Source organism: Trichomycterus rosablanca, chromosome 27 (genome assembly GCF_030014385.1).
Source record: "Trichomycterus rosablanca isolate fTriRos1 chromosome 27, fTriRos1.hap1, whole genome shotgun sequence".
NCBI classification, from domain to species: Eukaryota; Metazoa; Chordata; class Actinopteri; order Siluriformes; family Trichomycteridae; genus Trichomycterus; species Trichomycterus rosablanca.
This window is the reverse complement of record NC_086014.1, coordinates 490,915-513,424: the sequence shown is the minus strand read 5'-3', so window position 1 is coordinate 513,424 and position 22,510 is coordinate 490,915. Positions and strand designations below refer to the sequence as shown.

Here is a 22,510-nt window from a genome sequence, read left to right as displayed (position 1 = left end):
TATCTGATCACACACACCCACTCTTATCATCGATCTTAGCAGACACACCCACTCTTATTATTTATCTGATCAGACACACCCACTCTTATTTATCTGATCAGACACACCCACTCTTATTATTTATCTGATCACACACACCCACTCTTATTATTTATCTGATCAGACACACCCACTCTTATCATTGATCTGATCAGACACACCCACTCTTATTATTTATCTGATCAGACACACCCACTCTTATTATTTATCTGATCACACACACCCACTCTTATCATCGATCTTAGCAGACACACCCACTCTTATTATTTATCTGATCAGACACACCCACTCTTATTATTTATCTGATCACACACACCCACCCTTATCATTGATCTTATCAGACACACCCACTCTTATTATTTATCTGATCAGACACACCCACTCTTATTATTGATCTGATCAGACACACCCACTCTTATTATTGATCTGATCAGACACACCCACTCTTATTATTGATCTGATCAGACACACCCACCCTTATCATTATTCTGGCTCCCTGTTCTTATAGATTCATATTTTGCTGAAATTGTGTCACACCAACACACACATTTATATTTCATATTTAAACATACCATCGATCTTTACATCACATTCATTCTTGTTACACAAAACAAGGTTCACTTCAGTTGTTGGAACAAACATGGCAAACTACACACCCCAGTTTTAATTCCTTTTTATTCATTTTCAAACTGGAATCATTTCATAACTACACACAGTAACCCACGTTTTTATTTACACACTTATACTGTGAACGTTGAAGAACGATATACATAAACTCACTGGATTACACAAACGACACACACTTCCATTAATACGATACATAAAAACCTCATCGAATGCTTTACATTGTACACAGAGAGTCAACGTGGTCGAGATGGTTTACGTTTTTTTTCCATATGAGACCACGCTCTCGAACACCACCCGCCTCCGCGTGGCCTCATCGTGCCCGCCTGCGACGTAGAGATCTGCCGATCGGCAGCGCTCACATCTCACGGAGAGCTCGGACTCGTCCGGAAATGACCGCGTCCGACATCTGCAGCGCTTCAGGTTATAGAGCACATGGAAGATTTCCTGAGTGACCGTCACTGACCCGCTGCTTCAGAGATGCAGGGAGTGAAATGACGTGCTGACCTTCGTTTTGGACACACGCTCACTTCTAGTAGTGCACGAGATGGCGTCGAAGCCTGGCGACCGTTCTGGGCCGCACCCGACCCCGATAGATCCTTTTCTTATCCCGGATCGCGACGTGCTTTTCATTCCGTCGGCCTGGCGGATCCGGACCGGAAAGGCCACGACGAAAAATTACGACGTTGATGAATACGATCGGATTGAATACCTCGCTGACGTAAGTCGTTTATTATGGCTGTGTATTGCTCTATACGCTCTTCCTGACGCATCCTTCCTAGTTATCCGGCCTCGGGACCTGCACTTACGGTGCGCCGATGTCGCACGATGGCTGGGTTCACGTACCGACGTGCTCCTTCTGGATTCAGACCCTCGGAACTCGGGCGGTGCCGTCACCGCACCGTAGCTCTTACCGGTAACGTTATAGGATGGCGTTAATATTACTGATAAAGCGTCATGTACGATCGATCCTTTCATTTCTATAACGATTACATAGTTTGGAGTACCGGCGAACCTGGTGCAAGACATACGTATATGTTCACTTGAAACCCTTAAAAAACGTAGAAATGCATTTCAATCTATTTATTTACAGCCGTCACCTTTTCCTACACATATATAAACCTTTCATTTACAGTCATGAAGTCGTATTTTTCTTTGGGGATGTTTGGAATAAAGTCTCCCCGATATCTCCGCTACAGGGCAGTAGTTTACATTTTCTGCATTTCGCCGACTGTTTTATCCACGGCGACCGACCTCGACCGACGCGTGTCGATGACACGTTCGCCTCGTTCGTACGGAACCGCGTTTTTACTTCCTCGCGGACGGACACGTCGGAGACCGAAAACTGTGCGCGTTCGACGGGTACCGAGGGCTGCGCCGACATTCACGACCCCGTTTAGACCCGACGGGACAGGGACTGGAGTCTAGTGCCGAGCGCTTCCTGCAGATCCTCCGGAACTTGGCTGCCGTTGAAGTCTCGCCGCTGCAGCGTGGCGGACGTGTTCTGTAGGAAGAAGCCCTCGCCGAGCTGTCGAGATAAAAAGACAAGTGTGTGAGGTGAGGCGCCGTGACCGTGACGTCCCTGGGTTTTAATACTGTACCGATTAGTCCGTGGGGCGGCACGGTGGGTAGCGCTGTCGCCTCACGGCTAAAAGGTCCTGGGGTCGATTCCTTATGTGTGTGTGTGTGTGTGTGTGTTTTCCCTGTAATGGACTGTCGGGGATATTTCCAACCCTTTAAATCACACCCACCGCAACCCTGACCAGGATAAAGCGCTGCTAAAACAGACAATGAATGAATGATTGGCGTGTGGTGAGTGATGTGTGAGGGATCGGCGAGCCGAGCGTTCATCCTCTCGGCGCACCGGAACTCACGCGCCGTCTTCGGATCGCCGAGCTGGAACGGACGCGTGTCGGAGGGGTCGTTCGGCGATCCGGGTCTCCTCCGTCAGACGGGGTCGCGCGAGACGCAGTGGACTCGCGATCGGGAATTGGATATGACTACATTTGGGTGAGTGATCGGCTGGTAATTCAATGAAAATCCTGTTGTACCGAGCCGAGCCGCCGGCGTTTTCTTCGCTCCTCGCGGATCTCCTCGTCCTGGAGCAGAACATGAAAAGCTACGCTCACGGTCAGCACCCACAAAACCCGAGTACAGGTACAAGCTTCCAAAAAAGTTGGGACGGCGATTATTTACAGGTATCTGATTAGAAACCAGGTCTTATAATTACAAAAGGTAGGACAGTGAAATTCTCACAGACTACAGTTTACAAAACGCCGTCGAGTGTTTGAACGTACCTGGCTGGTTCTGAGGATGGAGAAGAGCGGCGACAGGCCTCCTGAGATCATTTCCTCGCCACGTTTCTCCTCCCACAGGGAGCTGAAGTCCTTCAGGAGGGACAGGGTCAGCTCAGTCCTGCACTGGAGCTGTGTGGTACGTAGCGACTCCAGCCAAGCGTGCGGCCTCCACGGTACTCCTACGATTAGTGTTCGTACAGAGAATCAGTAAACGTCTGTACAACTCGTTTATAGAACTTTATAGCCTTGCTGGTCAGGATGACAGTAATCTATCTGTACCACACTATTCATCTGGCTTTTCATGATAAACAACATAAACCTGGTGGAGCTTCTGCCCCAGTACCATCAGACTCCTTAACATGGACATGTCCACCAATCTTACCGATCCCTTCAAACAACTCATCCACACAATCCATCCAGCCATCCATCTGTCCATCCATCTCAGCATATGGAATTTGGCATTCTTGACTCAACAGGTCTTAAAATGACTAGTGTCAATAACCTCAAAATAATAAAATAATAAATAAAATAACTTCCTGCTAAACATGTGACTGTGCCAGGTTTCTCTCGAGGGTTCAGCATGTCTACTCGCTTTGGCTCTTACCGAGCGCCCGGAGCTCCATGGTCACGTCCAGGTAGCCGTGCTCGGCGCTGTGAAGGCTGGCCTCCTGTAGAGCTCGGATTCTCGCCCTGGTCAGAGGCGGGACGGCACCTCCGCCGCAGGCGGGGCCCGATCTTTTAGCTCCCTGTACCTCCTCCACCCCCTCGGCCAGGATCTCCTCCAGCGAGAGCACGTCCTCCTGCGGACGCTGGGGTCGGCTCAGTAACTTCCTCAGCACGTTCCTGAGGAGGACAAACGGCACGGGTTGACCGGGCACGCCGACGTCCTGGGCAGCCATGCGGCGTCGCATGTCACTGCGTAAAATGCCGAGGTTCGTTCCGGTAATGACGGCGTGTGACGTCTCACCTGTGTCCGTGAGCTGCGGCTTGGCTGAAACAGTTCATGTCCTCGTACAGGGACGTTAAAGCGCCGCCGCTGTTCACCCGAAACACCGGGTCGGCACCGCGGGACAGGAGCAGCTCTACCATCTCATAGTTTCCTACACACACACACACACACACACACACACACACACACACAATCGTTTGTCCACCTTCTCACTTGAATACATATCTCATTCAAATTACATTACCAACATTCATCCACATGTTACCTGCAGCCGATGCCAGCTGGAGGGGTGTTTCTGCTGACCCCTGGTGCCCGCTTCTGACGGCACGGCCCTCCACGTCCGCCCCCGTGTCCAACAGCAGCTACAGGAATATCCATATCGTGTTCATGATATTCATCACAGCCGTCAAAGTCTTCCTGCACGTTTGAAAATTCTAGCGAGTGGAATTTCGGACTCCGTAAAGTACCAGAAGATATTTAATGGAAGCCAGACTCCCTCAGACTAAACTGGCTCACGATCCCAAGCACACTTTAAAGTTGGGAGCCAGGGGTGCCAGGATTTCAGAAGGGGTCTTCGATATCTTAACGTCGCTTTATTACACAGTTGATGTTGACGAGGGTGGTGTGTAGAAATGTATAGATCGAATCCACTCCACAGGTGTGGGGATGCAGCGCTCACCTGAACCACCGACAGGTGTCCGTACAGCACGGCGAAGGTCAGTGCCACCCAGTGACGACTGTCGGGGTGAACGGAGGGGTGTTTCGGAGAGCTGCTCGGAACCTGCAGTAAGAGGAAGAGGACGGAGATGAACCGGTTATGATCTGTACAGTGATCACGTGATATACCGTATATTCCTCCGTAGGGTGTCGTGTCGTACCGCGACGTCCGGGTTGGCTCCCGCGTGGATCAGCGTGTGGACCAGGGCCTCGTCCCCTGCCGAGCAGGCGTACATGAGGGGGGTCATGCCCTAAAATCATACACGTCAGGTTCTGATGAACAGATCGGATGAAGGTTTGATATGTGCATGTCTTGAAACTTAAATACGACAAACATACGGATGTAATAAACGTAGAAATGATTGAATAAACACATGATGTATGTGCCGTGTTAGAATATGACAGCGTCCCTTGTCGAGGACGCCCAGAATTTTTTGTCTGAACACTGGAGAGTCTAAGACAGAATAAAGGTGGAGTGAGAACAGCTCGCTGCTGTATCACAGTGTGCCGGACGTTTCCAACACTTCACCGCCAGATCTTTACACTGTACCACTACTACTGTATTAAACATCCACAACACGTGGAGTTTATTTCATTGAATTAAACAGTACTGTGGTGAAATAGTCTCATGTCTGAACACTGTTCACCTGCATTTAAAGGCTGATCTGGACAGAAATGAGTTTTTGGTCGTTTAAAAATAAAAAACGAACCCACACAAATATAAAACAAACAACTGTGAGAAAATGTTGGTGCAGTTCTGACCTGTTACTGTACAAACCAGCACAGACATACAAAAACTAAAACTACTAAGCTGAGTGGATCGAAACCATCCTCTGCTAGGTCCTCTTTAAATACACAGTGGTAGCGTAGTGGGTAAGGCTTTCAGCCATCAACTGAAAGGTTGAGAGTTCAAATCCCATGCCATGCAGCCACTGTTGGGCCCTTGAGCGAGGCCCTTAACCCTGTCTGCTCCAGGGGCGTCGTACGATGACTGACCCTGTTACAGAAGGCGTCTTAAAGCTGTCATTACCAACAAAGGCTTTTTCTGTGTATGAAAAGAAATTTCACTAAGTGTGTTCAATACTTTTTCCCTGTGTCATTCCACTTTATTAAACATAACTTCATTTATGGACTTATTTGTTATGATTTCTTTGTATGTGTTGATTATTTGGGTTGTTACCGACATCCGGTGAAAATTTTATGTCAATAACCCCATCAGAAATATATTTACTGAGAAAAATGTTAATGTGTTCAATACTTATTACCCCCGCTGTATGACAAATAAAGGCATTCTATTCTATTCTATTCTATTCTATTCTATTCTATTCTATTCTATTCTATTCTATTCTATTCTATTCTATTCTATTCTATTCTATTCTATTCTATTCTATTCTATTCTATTCTATTCTATTCTATTCTATTCTATTCTATTCTAAACACTACTACACCAATGATAAGAGCTCCAGTTCTGAATCTGACTGGGTTCCTCTTCATTGCTGGTAAACCTGGCACCTTTAGTAGTGGTGGATGATTCACAGAGGGCACAGTGTGCCTCTGTACGCTAACAGGTGAAAAGAAGTGGCCTGTGGTACGGTGGCCACTTCCGTAATCCCAAGAAGTGGAGGCAAAGTAGCAGAAAAAGATCTCTGACCTGGTCGTCCATGGTGTTCGCTCCGTCCGGACCCAGCAGCTGGATGGCCTCCCCTATCAGGTCGGTCCGTCCACAGTTGAGCATCCGGAAACCCAAATCCAGATTAAACTTGTCTATGGCAGACTTTGAGTCCAAACGCTTAACAGAACTGAAGCAGTACTCGGGTCTGAAACACACAAAGCGCTACAGGTGAGAGGAGGCGAAAACCCGACGCGTTCTACGGTGAAGTGCGCGGATCTGAGGAAACCATATTTCGTACTTAAGCTGCCGGGGTTCGCAGTCATGTCCGGGCAGTAAGAGTCGAGCTGCCTGTCTCACGTCGTCGCTGTCCACCGACAAACTCCGCCGATGTTCGGCGTGAACCGTCGCCACGCGCATCCACTCCACCAGAGGGGGCAGTAACGGGAAAGGTCTGTCCAAAATAACAGAGGTCCAGTCATTGACGTGTCCCTGCTTCTCCGACAGATTTGGTTATCTGTGTGTTCAGTCCATGCAAGTCTATATAATTTAAAAAATATATATACAGGATCTACGAACCCAATTTCAAAAAAGTTGGGACAGTAGGTAAAGCAAAGCAGTAACAAGTGGCTCGAGCAAGGGCAGGTTGAGGTTCGCCGCTTTACGACACCACTATAAGTCTAACATTTTATTGTTTTTTTCCCTTTAGCTTCTTTCTATTCTTTTTCTTCAAACTGTAATTAAGCTTTGGCAATACGAATGTCTTTATTTGTTATGCCAGTACAGCTACGTTTGAGTTTAGTCCAGCTTTAGTACAGAAACTGAATTTGCTTGTATTCTGAACAGCCGTGTTTAATGACGCACTATTGAAAGCAGAAGTAGTTTAGCAGATCTCAGCAGCCTCTTCATTTCTGGAGCTTCTAATCTGCTCTATAAGTTTCTAGGTTTCAGTAAGAAACGTCTACAGTTTCCTTCCAGATCCAGCCGGGAGAGTGCTGCACCGTATTCAACACCTGAAAAAGTCATCGGCATTCACAGCCATAAATACCCCTCCAGCTCCTCCGGCTCCTCCAGTTCCTCCTTCTGCAGAAATAATATGATGCATTTTTATCATGTCGCACTATCGCAATCCCATCGTGTACCTGTGAGCTCCGTGAGGCTCAATATTCTACCAAACACCACTGAAATATGCTTCCAGATCCAAGGCGATAAAAGATTTTTGGGTTTTAGGTGTTTTTTAACCCTTCGTGGTGTGACCCACCTCTCTTTGCTGAGGGCGATCCTGGGCAGCTCCAGGTTGGGGTTCTCCGTGGACTCCATCTGGGAACTCCGCAAAAAGTAGTAGAGGGTGCGAAGAGCATCGGGGGACCAGGAGAGCGGCGGCACGTGGCTGGGACGCACTGGACCGAGGGCGCATCTCCCCGAGAGCAGGCGCTGCATGTGGCGCATAGCACGGGACACCAGGTCACCTTAGGACAGCAGAACGAAACGGTCACGGTGCGTCTACAGGATGAATGTCTATCTGCACTGGAACGTTTCCACAAGGTGCATCTCTACTTCCTAAAATCTAAACGGACTGGATGTGTTTAAGTAAACTGTACAGACCCGGAAACACCGGAGACCTTTTATATTAACATCCCAGATCTGCTTCCATTATCCAGAAAATCCAGACCTGTATGTACCCTATAAATTCCCCGACGGAGGGAAGAGGAACACGACAAGATGAACAGAGGGAGTCGGAGATGCTCCTCAGCATCTGGGTTCATCGTTACAGAACGAAACTCCAGGAGAGGAACGGACGTGTAGTTCCGCATGGAAAAACCATCACATGAGCTAAGATACGGACAAAAGCTATTCAGATAGACTGACCCTCTGTGAGATCTATCCGGCTAGAACAACAGCCGCTCTACTGAGAAGCTTCTTATCTTTAAAGTGTGTCGGTGTGTGGGAATTTGTGCCCGTTCAGTCAAAAAATATGACATGATTTGTGTAGCTGGGTGCCGATTTGCCTCGGTCGGCGTTCTGGATCATTCCTGAGCTCTGTGCAGGACACTGGAGTTTCTTTATGTCTTTCTAGAGCTCGCTCATGCTGGAACGGTTAGAGGCCTTCCCTAAACTGTTGCTGCAAAGTATCAAAGCTAGAAGCATGTGGTTTCCTTTATGTCATTGATTTATTACACCTGTTAGCAAGCAACTGTCGTGGCTGAAACACATTAGAAGGGGCGTCCCAATACTTAGGGACAGTAGGAGCCTAGTGGGTGAAGCTTTGGGCTATCAATCGGAACATTGTCGGTTCGAATCCAGACTATGCAGTCACTGTTGGGCCCTTGAGCAAGGCCCTTAACCCTGTCTGCTCCAGGGGCCTGTACAACGACTGACCCTGCGCTCTGACCCCGGCTTCTAAACAAGCTGAGATACACAGAGAAACTTTTCATCGTACTGAACACGTGTATCTGTATTTATGATCAATAAAGCCGCTCTGTTCCTCTATATGGTGTATATTTTAGCTGAGCATTAAGCAGGCTAACCGAACCCCCCTGCACACGCGTGTTAATCACAACAAACACGGATGAATGACTCCGGCGAGCTCTCACACAAAGAGTCGCTTTTTGGTTTTCGCCCGGGCGTCACGGTCGGTGTGATTTTGCAGGTCTGTGGTACAAAGGAGGCACTTTTTCCTCCTCGGTCCTAAACAGAAGATGCTCTCGTAGCACAGCACGAGCAGAGGAGTGTTCGAGAGGACGCCTGGGGCAGGACCGGGGCGGCAGCCGGCAGCACACGCTGACCCCGCCCTGAGTAAACACGTGTCCAGCAGAACTGCATTAAAAACAACACGCCATTCAGACCAGCAGGTCGAGCATGAAGAACAGTTCCAACCGAACAGAGAGCTTCTTCTCAACACCGACGTAAATAATAATAATAATACACACACACACACACACACACACACACACACACACACTCCAAAACAAGGTATTTAAATAACACTCAGTACACCGGTCTGAAAAAGTACACACACCCTTTTAAATTCATTTTGTTTGAGGCTGCAAGAACTAATCAACAAATTCAATATAAAACACTAATCAGAACAGTTGGCATTGAATAAGATTATTGATTAGTTAAGTTGTTGTTTATTTCATTCTGTCACGACGACACTAACAGATTTGTCCTCTGAACCGTGAGAATATTTGACATAATAAACAGCCTGTGTAATGATGGAAGGTCTAACAAGCTCATGCTCAGGCGTCCAAATACTTTTGGCTATATGGTGTATTTAATGTGCTGTAACTCATCTGTGCAGTGTCTTGGAGTACCTTAAGAGGTGCTTAAAAATAAATACATTCAAAAATAATAATAATTATCATTATTACTCATGTTCTTATCATTATCATGATTATTATTGTTATAATTTCTTATGTCCTTTTAATATTATTATTAACATAGTAATATATTTATTGTTCTTTTTATTTATTCTGTTATATTTCAGTTTACTGTTATTACTAATAAAAGTATTATCTATTATTATGATGATTATTATTGTTGTTCTTATTATGTCTTTATGAATATTAGTATTACTACTATATATTTTATTATAATTTATCATTTTTTGACGATTTTTATCATTATTAATATTAATGTTATTATATTTATTATTATCATGTTTTTAGGTTTTTTTTGTGTTTTATTGCAGATATTAAAAACGTTCTAGAGGGTTCTATCACTTTTTCCCCTGAGCCCGTACGAAGGTTGCTGAGCTGTGATCACTCACTGAGTTCAGAGATGCTTCCTACACCGGTGGCCAGCAGAGCCTGTTCCAGCATCCTCAGCTCCGTGTGAACGCCGGCGGCGTCTCTGCTCTCCGAGGCCGGGCCGCACCCCTCGGCGTAGGGACTGAAGTGGGCGGGCAGGGAGAGCTCACCTACACAGAGAGACAGAGAACAGGTTTCATTAGAAATGGGACGGGGGGATGAAAATAAACCCGCCGTGACGCACAAACACTCGCTGTTAGGGTTCGACCGTGCGACTGTGGATTTCTGGGATGGTTAGACGATTGGGCGTGGACGGGGCGGTGCAGGGTGGCATCGTGAGGGAGTATCTGGTGCATTTATTGGTAAAATGAAGCAGAACGTGTCGGGCCGTGCTGAGTTTATGGTTCAGACGTTATTACCGGTTACTGGAGCGTTCAGCGCTATTACAGTAATGAGTGTAAAGAGTCACCACACTAATTCACCCCCAAAAAAGGGAAGTCTGGTCAATTATCTCCACTTCAGGACCCCATGGGGAGGGAGGCTATCGTGCATCCCATCATTCATTATTTCATTATGTTGTAGGTCAGGAATCAGTGAACATAATGGATTCATTATGCTTTCACAGAACAGCCACTGACGGACCCACAGTTCATCCTTGATCTGATTGGTTGATGAGGAGGAGATGTTAAGCAGGAGAATAAACCATGGATTTGAAGGTGGTTTTGGCTCGGTCCTTCTCACGCCGGTGAGCGTTTGCTTTTCCTCAAAGCTCCAGTTACATCGATTCCCACTCGGTGAATCCCGGCTGATCTGATGGGCAGATTATTGGCAGGCGACAGCGGGTATAAACCATGATCCATAAACAATGATAAAGGAAGTGCCAGCGCCAGCTGCAGCTCAGATTTACGATCTTCAGCTCTCAGGATCGAAGGATTTCAGCTTCTGCTTTCACACAGAATTTAAAATCCAGACATCTTCTCCCTGGGAAGCGTTTCACCGAGCGAGGATCAGAGACGACCTGCAGGAATCGGTCAGAGTAAACCGACCAGCGTGAGCTCGACACATCGATCCAGACGGTGGCTGTGATTTATTAGAGTTATTTAAGGTGGAACTCCTGGTGGGTTCCTGGTTTATCACCGGCTAGACTTCGTGCCGAGTTTAGCGAATAGGAACACTCGCCTCGATCCTTCAACCAGAACTCGAGGAAGACGAGCATCAAGATTCTCTTCTGTACCAGCACCCAAGTGGTGGCACCAACTACCCTTATCTGTCCGAACATCTGAGTCTCTTGCTGTCTTCAAAAACCTTCATCACCTCTTTACTAAACACTTAAGCTGAAAACTAACAAGCTCTCACTAACCTGTCAGAAATAAATACATCAAATCTTCTACAGAATTCTTTGTTCTAACAGGTTTTCAGCAGAACTGGATATTTGGAATTTTTACTTTGGAAGCTCTTCTGTAAGCCGCTCTGGATTAGAGTCTCCACTAAACACCGTAAATGTAAATATAATCAACACCACGTGGTTTGTGCAGGAATCCAACCTCTACATACGAGACAGAAGATTTAGACACTGGGTTCACTGGTTCTGCCCTTCAGGACAGACAGAAATCCAGTTTGTGGTCCATTCCCACCCTGCTGTTACCACTGGAGGGGGGTAAACGGTTCCAGTTCGGGTCCTTTTACACACGTGTTACGTATCGTGGTCATTAGTGAACGCAGCCCGGCTGAAAATATCCTACAGGAATATGTTATTAGCCCTCGTACAGGCTGGTGGGTCCAGACCCGCTGGGTTCTGTTAGCCACAGGGTGTGTTGTACAGCTGGACCCACAGACCCACAGAACCAAACCCCCATCCACTATGAAGTAAAAACACACACACCCAAATATTACCAGAGAGTTCGGCCCGGTCCGGTTCCCACGACTAGCTGCTCTACGCTGGAAACCCTGAGGCTAATACGTGCGTCATGAGGTGCCACAATTCTACACCCGAATACACACACACACACACACACACAGCTACATACACACACACAGCTACACACACACACACACAGCTACATACACACACACAGCTACACACACACACACACACAGCTACATACACACCAAAACACACAGCTACACACACACACACACACCTACACACACACACACACACACACACCAAAACACACAGCTACACACACACACACCAACACACAGCTACACACACACACACAGCTACATACACACCAAAACACACAGCTACACACACATACCAACACACACAGCTACACACACACACACCAACACACACAGTTACACACACACACACACACACACACCAACACACACAGTTACACACACACACACAGCTACATACACACCAACACACACAGTTACACACACACACACACACACACACCAACACACACAGTTACACACACACACACAGCTACATACACACCAACACACACAGTTACACACACACACACACACACACCAACACACACAGTTACACACACACACACAGCTACATACACACCAACACACACAGCTACACACACACACACCAACACACACAGTTACACACACACACCAACACACACAGTTACACACACACACACACCAACACACACAGCTACACACACACACACACACACACACAGTTACACACACAACACACACAGTTACACACACACACACACACACAGCTACATACACACCAAAACACACAGCTACACACACACACAGCTACATACACACACACAGCTACACACACACACAGCTACATACACACCAAAACACACAGCTACACACACACACACCAACACACACAGTTACACACACACAGTTACACACACACACACACACCAACACACACAGTTACACACACACACACAGCTACACACACACACACCAACAAACACAGTTACACACACACACACACACCAACACACACAGTTACACACACACACACACACCAACACACACAGCTACACACACACACACCAACACACACAGTTACACACACACACACCAACACACACAGCTACACACACACACACCAACACACACAGTTACACACACACACACACCAACACACACAGCTACACACACACACCAACACACAGTTACACACACACACACACACCAACACACAGTTACACACACACACACACCAACACACACACCAACACACACAGTTACACACACACACACACACCAACACACAGTTACACACACACACACACCAACACACACAGTTACACACACACACACACACACACACACACACCAACACACACAGTTACACACACACACACACACCAACATACAGTTACACACACACACACACACCAACACACACAGTTACACACACACACACAGCTACATACACACCAACACACACAGCTACACACACACACACACACAGCTACATACACACACCAACACACACACAGTTACACACACACACACCAACACACACAGTTACATATACACACACAGTTAAAAACACACCAACACACACTTACACACGTCTGGTGTGGTCTGGGAGAAGGACGTGCACGTGCACTGCCATTATAACAACGAGGGTTAAAGTTGAACTTGGCAGCATGTCGAATGTAAACACACACACACACACACACACACACACACACTGTGATTAAAACAGCGGTGTCCCTATACTTTTGCCCATATAGTGTACATCTACCATACAGCGACTTAGAGTTGTGACCGAATACTGAAGGGGTTAAGGGCCTTGCTCAGGGGCCAAACAGTGGCAACTTGGTGTTAATGGGAATTGAACCAGCAGTCTTCTGATCACTAGTCCAGGCGCTGGTGGCGTTGGCTGAGTAGCAGCACCGTTCGAGCGTCGATGTTTTGGTTTGCATGCTGATTTACACCTAGAGCACAGACCCCGCTGCAGCGTACCTGCGCAGTACACTGGCACCATTGTACCCACTCAGAATGGTGCCGTTGTGCTGAACGCTGACCGGACGGACGGCTCGGGTTCAGGTGAACGGGCCCGGCGGCGGGTCGAGTGGCGGTTCTTTAGGGCTTTGTTCTGTACTGAGAGGACGTCTGTTCGCCTCCTGAAACCCAAATCTGATCTCACCACAAACATTTTCTCTCCAAACAAACCAGGTGAGCTGAACCTGAATCTGAACCATCGCTGGATAAATCTGATCTGATCGCCGCTCAGACCGAGACGGATCGGGTTAAGTACTGCATTGTAGTTACACTGTACAGCCGAAAGTATTTGGACACCCGACCGTGAGGTTGTTGGACGTCCGGGTTTCTCTTTGTGATCTTTTCAGCTAGAACAGCAGCCGCTCTACAAGTGTGTCTGTGTATGGGAATTTGTGCCCGTCTAGTCAAAAGATGACTGCATTTGTACAGTCGGTGTTCCAATTCATCCCAGAGCTGCTGAGTGGGGCTGAGGTCAGGGCTCTGTGCAGGACGCTGGAGTTTCTTGGTTTTTGAACCGAGCTACAGAAGGGGCGTCTCTTTACAACATTCTTTTGTCTGTATCTGGCCTAAATGTCTAATAGTGGGAGGAGGTCAGGAGCAACCATGACCGAGAGCATCCGCACTGCTCAGGGCTCCGATAGTATCGCCCGAGTCGAGAGGAAACGCAGAACGAGTGGACCGTGGCCCCGTGGTCAGGCCCCCATCGTTACTGGACCGTGGATAAAAGAAAGATCTGATGCTGGCGGGTGAACTGTGAGGTCCCGCCAATTAGCGCCACGCTCGGCTGCAGCGGCAGACAGGATATTCGAGGAAAATGAGGGGTTACCCATCAGACCGCGATTCCCACCGGTGGCCCCAGTGGTCGGCCTGCTGCAGCTGCGGGAGTCTGGGCGTCTCCGACCCCGGGTCCCACGAGCGTTCCTGGGTCTGATGTTCTAGCTGTAAAGATCACACAGACGTCGCTCTGTTTTAATAACGTTGCAGTAGAAGAGCTGAGTGAATAAAGGGAAATTATTCTGCTCCACAAGACAAGGAGCTCATTTAGATCGTAAGTGCTTACAGATGTGGCTCGGCTCGGAGAACAAGAGAGCCGGTTTGGGGTCCCACCAGGAGCGCGTCTGTTCTCACCCCTCTGCCAACCAACCACAAACACCCAACATTAAATAAACTCTGTTCATAATCATACGGAGCACCATCGTACGGTCATGTACCTTCTCACACCTCAAACACTACCTGTGAAGGTCGGACGGCGTCCCTTCCCCGGACTGGACCGGGCGTCTGCACGAGTCACAGCAGCAGACTCACAGAGGGGAATTGGAAATGACTGAATTGGGAAAAACTGAAGGGAAAAGTGGGCAGCAGTGGGGCCTTAACCCAGCAACGTTCCATATGATAATTCAGCGGGATGTTCCGCCAGCACACTGGAATCAGATCCTAAACTAAACCCACAGACGAGGTGTGAACGTCTGCATGTCAGGCCGTCTCCACCCGATCAAACAATTAAACCCACCGTTCCTCACTTCTAAATCCAACCATCCCAAAGGGCATCCGTCCAATCACCTGGGAGCACTCGTCGGCATTCCTCACGTTCAACCCCACAATTCAGGCATGGAACTAATCCGCTAAATCCCATTAGCTGCGCCGCACCAGGACTGATTAGTGTCTGATCAGAGAGACTGATGAATAAACGAGGAGACGAAATAAAGAGAAGAATACGAGCTCTGTTCAGCGCCTGAAACACCTCAGACTGGTCATCACAGGGCGCGCGCGCACACACACACACACACACACACACACACACCATTTATAGTAGCTCCAGTTCTCCTGACTGCATGACTTTGGACTGTGGGAGAGAACATGCAAACTGCCCGCTCCACCTGGGAATCGAACCCAAGACCTTCTCACTCTTAGGCGACAGTGCTGCCCACCGAGCCACCGAGAATTTCCAGCATGTTATCTTCCGTGAGCCCCAAAATCTCTAACAGCGCCCCCTGGTCCTAAAGGGTTTCACATTAATGTCAACATTAACATTAGACTGTTATTAACATTCCATCCGGTCTCATTTCTATTTCATTTTCACACTGTATGAAGTCTACGCTGCCGCAAAGCACCCTGGGAGTCCGGCGCACGCACAATACATCACAATATTTAGATACGCTCAAAATGCCCCCCAATGTACTGATGTCAGATTATTATAACCATGTTCCACTTACTAGCTTTGTGTATCCGTAAGTGTTGTTGATATGGTGGGAACCCCCCCCCATTTCAGGGTCAAGGGCCTTACTCAGGGGCCCAACTTGGCAGTGGTGGGGCTTGAAGCGACAACCGTCCTACCAGGTCCAAAGTAAAACAGACAGTTGTAGCCTAGTGGTTAAGGTACTGGAACAGTAATCAGAAGGTCGCTGGTTCAAGCCCCACCACTGCCAGGTTGCCACTGTTGAGCCATAGAGCGAGGCCCTTAACCCTCAATTGCTCAGACTGTATACTGTCACAGTACTGTAAGTCACTTTGGATAAAAGCCTCAGTGTATTTTGGTTGGCATGATACGGGTAACTTGGCATGGCATGAGGTGGGTGATGCACCTGTAGGACAGGTGTGTACCTACAGTCAGCGGGTGGGGGGGGGGCGCATTGCTTTTACTCACCGTTGGCATTTTTGCAGCTGATGAGATGCTCGTAGTTCTGCAGGAGTCCATAGAGTTCAGGGTCGCTGTTCACGGTGGCCTCCAGGGCATCAGCAGGCACCGGGCACCACACGCCACCCTGGCGACCACTCCCACTCCCCGTAAGAACCCGGGCGGCCACCCTCTCCACCAGAGTCTCCACGCACGACGCCAGGCAGATCGCGGCGTGCTCGTGGACGCGCACGGACACGCGCGTGTCCACCATCCAGCGGTGGAAGCGACCCACGGAGAGCGCGAGCCCGCAGCGCGTGGACTTGCCGGCGCGCAGCAGCTCGGCCGCGCTCATGCTGTACAGGGAGAGGGCGCGCGCACCCGCCGACACGCACGCGTCCGCCAGGGGCCAGCTGAGCGCGAGCCGCGCGGCGCTCTGGACCTCGAAGCGCGTGCACCTGCACCGGAGCGCGCTCAAGCGCTGAGCCTCGCGCGCCACGCGCAACAGCGGCCGGCGCACGGCGGTGGATAGGGCGCGCGCGAAGTCCCGGGAGAAGAGCGGAGGCGCGCGCTCGGGCTGGAGCTGACCGGCGACCCCGCGCAGCACGCGCTGGACATCATCGTCCGTCCACGGAAAGTCCTCGAGCTCGGGCAGGCGGGGACACCGGGATAAGATGTCCTCGTGCTCCTCCGTGCTCACCGAGTCCCAGCTGTCGTCGCGGCTCGCGCGGGGCTGAGAGGACACGAGCCGGGAGCTGGATGTGGAGGAGGAACCGAGACTCAGAGAACCGTGCGAGTGTCCCGCTCCATAACCCGAGTCCAGCGTCAGATCCTCCAGAGTCTTCACGTTAAAACTGCTTAACGTCGACATTCCGATTCAGCTCCCGAAAACTCGCACCGAAACAAACCCGAGCCGGTCATGTAAACATCAGCGCGTGCTTGTGTCCGGTGCAACACTGACCGACTGGACTGAAACCGACGGGTGAAGACTCTCCCCTCTCAGCCAATCAGCTCACTCCTTTCTCTCAGCCAATCACTGGACGATGCGCTTCAGAGCAAAACTCCAGTAAACACGTCTAGGTGCTCGTGACGTCATTAAAACTCCTTATAATTAACATTTACTAAAGATTGATCTGCTTCTGTAGCCCGACTATGTACAAACATTTAAACTGTTATTACTCCACCAACACCCTGGACTACACACTGGACCTATACTTTATTATTTATTATTTATCATTTGCACTGTTAATACCATCACACACTAGGCTGTTATTATTATTATTTATCATTTGCACCTGCACTTTACACAACTGTTTTACATATATATGTATATTTATATAGCAACGTCCATAAATAGTTAAAGTCACAGTTGTATAGTTATTATTTACACCTCTTTTATTATTATTAATGTTATTATTATAATATTTATAATATATACCCATTTTATTCATATGCTTACTGTTATTATTGCTATTATGTATATAGTACTATGTATATAGATATAATTACATATATGTAAATAGCTATAGTTATACCTATATATTCATGTTCATATTAATCATAGATATATGTTACTGATATTCTCACAGTGCTACTATTTGCACTTCTGGTAGATGCTAACTGCATTTCGTTGCCTTGTACCTGTACTGAGTAATGACAATAAAGTTAAATCTATCTGTCTATCTGTCTATCTGTCTGTCTGTCTGTCTGTCTGTCTGTCTGTCTGTCTATCTATCTATAGTAAGAAACATGTATACTATTCAATAAATCTATATTATGAATAATAATAGAGGTGATTAATAATATTGCAGGTGATTATTACACTAGTTGTTTTAAAAATTTTTATAGCTTTTGACTCACTAGAAATTAATAATAAATCAATTAAAGAAAATCAAACCAACTGGCATAGAAGCAGAGATGTGGCAGAGATGGGGCAGCAGTGGGGTGATGGTGGGCGCCCTCTTGTGGTAGATGTTGTGTCAGTGCAGTGAGGAATAAAAATCACTGCAGCGTCTTAAACTCCGTTTATTCTTCAAAATAAGAAAATAAAGCAAAAGGAGAGAAATTTACATCCTCTACAAACAATTTCACAGAAATTATCCTTCAAACATGGAACCACGAGCAAAATACTTTTTTGTTTTGTTTTACTCTATATGACCTCTTTATATGCTATATGGTCAAAAGTATTTGGACACCTGAACGGTTACAAAAACAAATGGTATTAAAATAAACCTTTTCAGCTAGAACCACAGCTGCTCTTCTGAGCAGGCTAAGTATGTCTATGTATGGGAATTTGTGCCCATTCAAAAAAATTCCAAAGCTGTTGAGTGCGGCTGAGGTCAGGACTCTGTGCAGGACCTTCCTTAAACTGTTTCCTTCATAGAATTTATTTATTACACCTGTTAGTGACTGTTGTGGCTGAAACACATAAAGTCAATAGTCAGAAGGGGCGTCCCGATACTTTTGTCCATGTAGTGCACTTGGAAACATGGACAGAACTGATTTACCGGCAGCATCTCAGCATTTTGGCACCTTTCTATCTGAAATACAAACAACTGTGCATGGAAAATTATTCACACATTCTGAGAAGGGCAGAAAGAGAACAATAATAATAATAATAATAATAATATAAAAATGATCAGAGACGAAGTGATGAAAACAAAAAAAAAGGAGACAGCGACGTTCCTTGCCCTGGATTCAAAAGATAAATAACGTCCTTAAAAGCACCATTTGAATCTTTTTTTATATATTTACCCTAATATCACACTGTTCCATCTACCACATTAGAATACCTGAGCTCATTCTGGCTTCTGCAAAATAAAAGTGTCCATAATATCTCGACTTTCTGCCCTTTAAGTGTTTCAAATATTCCCAGGTACAAAAAAAAAATCCTCCCAATACTCGAGTTAACCTTGGAAATCCAGCCTGGCAGCATCAAACCCGAGTCCATGAGTGCCTCTGTGCTGCAGCAGATCTACAGCGGTGCTTTGGACTCGCCCGGCAGCTCCGGCGTGCTCTAGAGGACTGAACCGCAGCACCACGGTCACCTAGCCCTGTCTGGCTTTGTTGAGGGGAGTGTTCCACATGCCCCGTTTGGAGTGGTAGTAGTGGTAGAAGTTACGCAGTCTCAGTCGTTCCACCTCCAAACCGTTCTGCAGAACCCTGAGTACAAACGAACACAGAGAACACGGAGAACACCGAGTACGTTCTCTGTTCCAAACTTCATCTCCAAATGGGTGGAATTCATGATCTGTATCAGGCTGCACACTTTCATTCATTTCATTTTCATGGTTTTACCACCACTTTATCCTGGCTACTACTGGGCCCCTGAGCAAGGCCCTTAACGCTCAGTAGCTCGATCAGTAGCTCGATCCTAAATGTAAGTCACTTTGGACAAAAAGCATCTGCTAAACGTCATAAATGTAAACATTACTCAGCAAACACTTATCAAAGCACGTCCTTATGAACTGGGGGCGCAGTTACGCTGGAACAGGAGGAACCTACCCAAACTCACACCGCAGAGTTAAAAGAATACTATTTATTTTATTTATTTATTTATTTATTTACACCTTTTACAAATGTGTGTCCACATACTTTTGGCTGGATTGCAGTTTTTCTCTTCAGCTCTTCAGGGCTGAAACTTCTAAAATAAAATACTAGGTCACATATTTTACCTGTCCAGGAACTCCCAGTCCTCTCCTCCCCAGCGGTCCTTAAATTCCTCCGTGTTCATCCCACCGATCTTATCGAAATCTGATTTATAAATACCAAACAGGCCGAAACCGTTCACCTCCCAGTAACCTGTAAATACAGCAGAGGAAGAGGAGTGGGATTAATATCTGTTCTAATAACAGTGGGATTAATATCTGTTCTAATAACAGTGGGATTAATATCTGTTGTAATAACAGCGGGATTAATATCTGTTCTAATAACAGTGGGATTAATATCTGTTGTAATAACAGTGGGATTAATATCTGTTGTAATAACAGCGGGATTAATATCTGTTGTAATAACAGCGGGATTAATATCTGTTCTAATAACAGTGGGATTAATATCTGTTGTAATAACAGCGGGATTAATATCTGTTCTAATAACAGTGGGATTAATATCTGTTCTAATAACAGTGGGATTAATATCTGTTCTAATAACAGTGGGATTAATATCTGTTGTAATAACAGTGGGATTAATATCTGTTGTAATAACAGCGGGATTAATATCTGTTCTAATAACAGTGGGATTAATATCTGTTGTAATAACAGTGGGATTAATATCTGTTCTAATAACAGTGGGATTAATATCTGTTCTAATAACAGTGGGATTAATATCTGTTGTAATAACAGTGGGATTAATATCTGTTGTAATAACAGCGGGATTAATATCTGTTGTAATAACAGCGGGATTAATATCTGTTCTAATAACAGTGGGATTAATATCTGTTGTAATAACAGCGGGATTAATATCTGTTCTAATAACAGTGGGATTAATATCTGTTTATATAACAGTGGGATTAATATCTGTTCTAATAACAGTGGGATTAATATCTGTTCTAATAACAGTGGGATTAATATCTGTTTATATAACAGTGGGATTAATATCTGTTCTAATAACAATGGGATTAATATCTGTTTATATAACAGTGGGATTAATATCTGTTTATATAACAGTGGGATTAATATCTGTTTATATAACAGTGGGATTAATATCTGTTTATATAACAGTGGGATTAATATCTGTTCTAATAACAATGGGATTAATATCTGTTTATATAACAGTGGGATTAATATCTGTTCTAATAACAGTGGGATTAATATCTGTTTATATAACAGTGGGATTAATATCTGTTCTAATAACAGTGGGATTAATATCTGTTCTAATAACAGTGGGATTAATATCTGTTTATATAACAGTGGGATTAATATCTGTTCTAATAACAGTGGGATTAATATCTGTTTATATAACAGTGGGATTAATATCTGTTCTAATAACAGTGGGATTAATATCTGTTCTAATAACAGTGGGATTAATATCTGTTCTAATAACAGTGGGATTAATATCTGTTTATATAACAGTGGGATTAATATCTGTTCTAATAACAGTGGGATTAATATCTGTTCTAATAACAGTGGGATTAATATCTGTTGTAATAACAGCGGGATTAATATCTGTTCTAATAACAGTGGGATTAATATCTGTTGTAATAACAGTGGGATTAATATCTGTTGTAATAACAGCGGGATTAATATCTGTTGTAATAACAGTGGGATTAATATCTGTTCTAATAACAGTGGGATTAATATCTGTTGTAATAACAGCGGGATTAATATCTGTTCTAATAACAGTGGGATTAATATCTGTTTATATAACAGTGGGATTAATATCTGTTCTAATAACAGTGGGATTAATATCTGTTCTAATAACAGTGGGATTAATATCTGTTTATATAACAGTGGGATTAATATCTGTTCTAATAACAGTGGGATTAATATCTGTTCTAATAACAGTGGGATTAATATCTGTTTATATAACAGTGGGATTAATATCTGTTCTAATAACAGTGGGATTAATATCTGTTCTAATAACAGTGGGATTAATATCTGTTTATATAACAGTGGGATTAATATCTGTTCTAATAACAATGGGATTAATATCTGTTTATATAACAGTGGGATTAATATCTGTTCTAATAACAGTGGGATTAATATCTGTTCTAATAACAGTGGGATTAATATCTGTTTATATAACAGTGGGATTAATATCTGTTCTAATAACAGTGGGATTAATATCTGTTCTAATAACAATGGGATTAATATCTGTTTATATAACAGTGGGATTAATATCTGTTCTAATAACAGTGGGATTAATATCTGTTCTAATAACAGTGGGATTAATATCTGTTTATATAACAGTGGGATTAATATCTGTTCTAATAACAGTGGGATTAATATCTGTTCTAAT

The 22,510-nt window shown here is 45.6% G+C and overlaps 2 protein-coding genes across 2 annotated transcripts in view; both read right to left on the bottom strand.

Moving 5' to 3' along the window:
* Positions 1-746: 746 nt before the first annotated feature.
* LOC134303970 (ankyrin repeat and BTB/POZ domain-containing protein 2-like) lies at positions 747-17,426 on the bottom strand. The gene is made up of 12 exons (XM_062989479.1): positions 16,586-17,426; positions 10,005-10,154; positions 7,497-7,704; positions 6,537-6,689; positions 6,278-6,443; positions 4,788-4,877; positions 4,589-4,690; positions 4,175-4,271; positions 3,928-4,060; positions 3,565-3,803; positions 2,961-3,139; positions 747-2,191 (listed from the first exon to the last, which is right to left on the bottom strand). Exons 1-12 carry the CDS (start codon positions 17,424-17,426, stop codon positions 2,060-2,062), a joined length of 2,490 nt encoding a protein of 829 aa, XP_062845549.1. The 3' UTR covers positions 747-2,059.
* A 1,138-nt stretch (positions 17,427-18,564) lies between these two features.
* b4galnt4b (beta-1,4-N-acetyl-galactosaminyl transferase 4b) overlaps positions 18,565-22,510 on the bottom strand; it is a 54,524-nt gene continuing 50,578 nt past the window's right edge. Inside the window, exons 20-21 of the mRNA XM_062989845.1 lie at positions 20,230-20,356; positions 18,565-19,717 (exon numbers count right to left, since the gene is read on the bottom strand). Coding sequence (XP_062845915.1) covers positions 19,603-19,717; positions 20,230-20,356 — 242 coding nt within the window. The 3' untranslated portion in view covers positions 18,565-19,602. The remainder of the gene's footprint in view (positions 19,718-20,229; positions 20,357-22,510) is intronic.

Excerpts from the sequence above, each read along its gene's own strand:
- LOC134303970 (XM_062989479.1), bottom strand. The coding sequence starts at position 17,426 with ATGTCGACGTTAAGCAGTTTTAACGTGAAGACTCTGGAGGATCTGACG. Across the intron at positions 6,690-7,496 it reads ATCGCCCTCAGCAAAGAGAG|ACCTTTCCCGTTACTGCCCC; the intron begins GTGGGTCACACC and ends TATTTTGGACAG. Across the intron at positions 3,804-3,927 it reads GCCGCAGCTCACGGACACAG|GAACGTGCTGAGGAAGTTAC; the intron begins GTGAGACGTCAC and ends TGTCCTCCTCAG.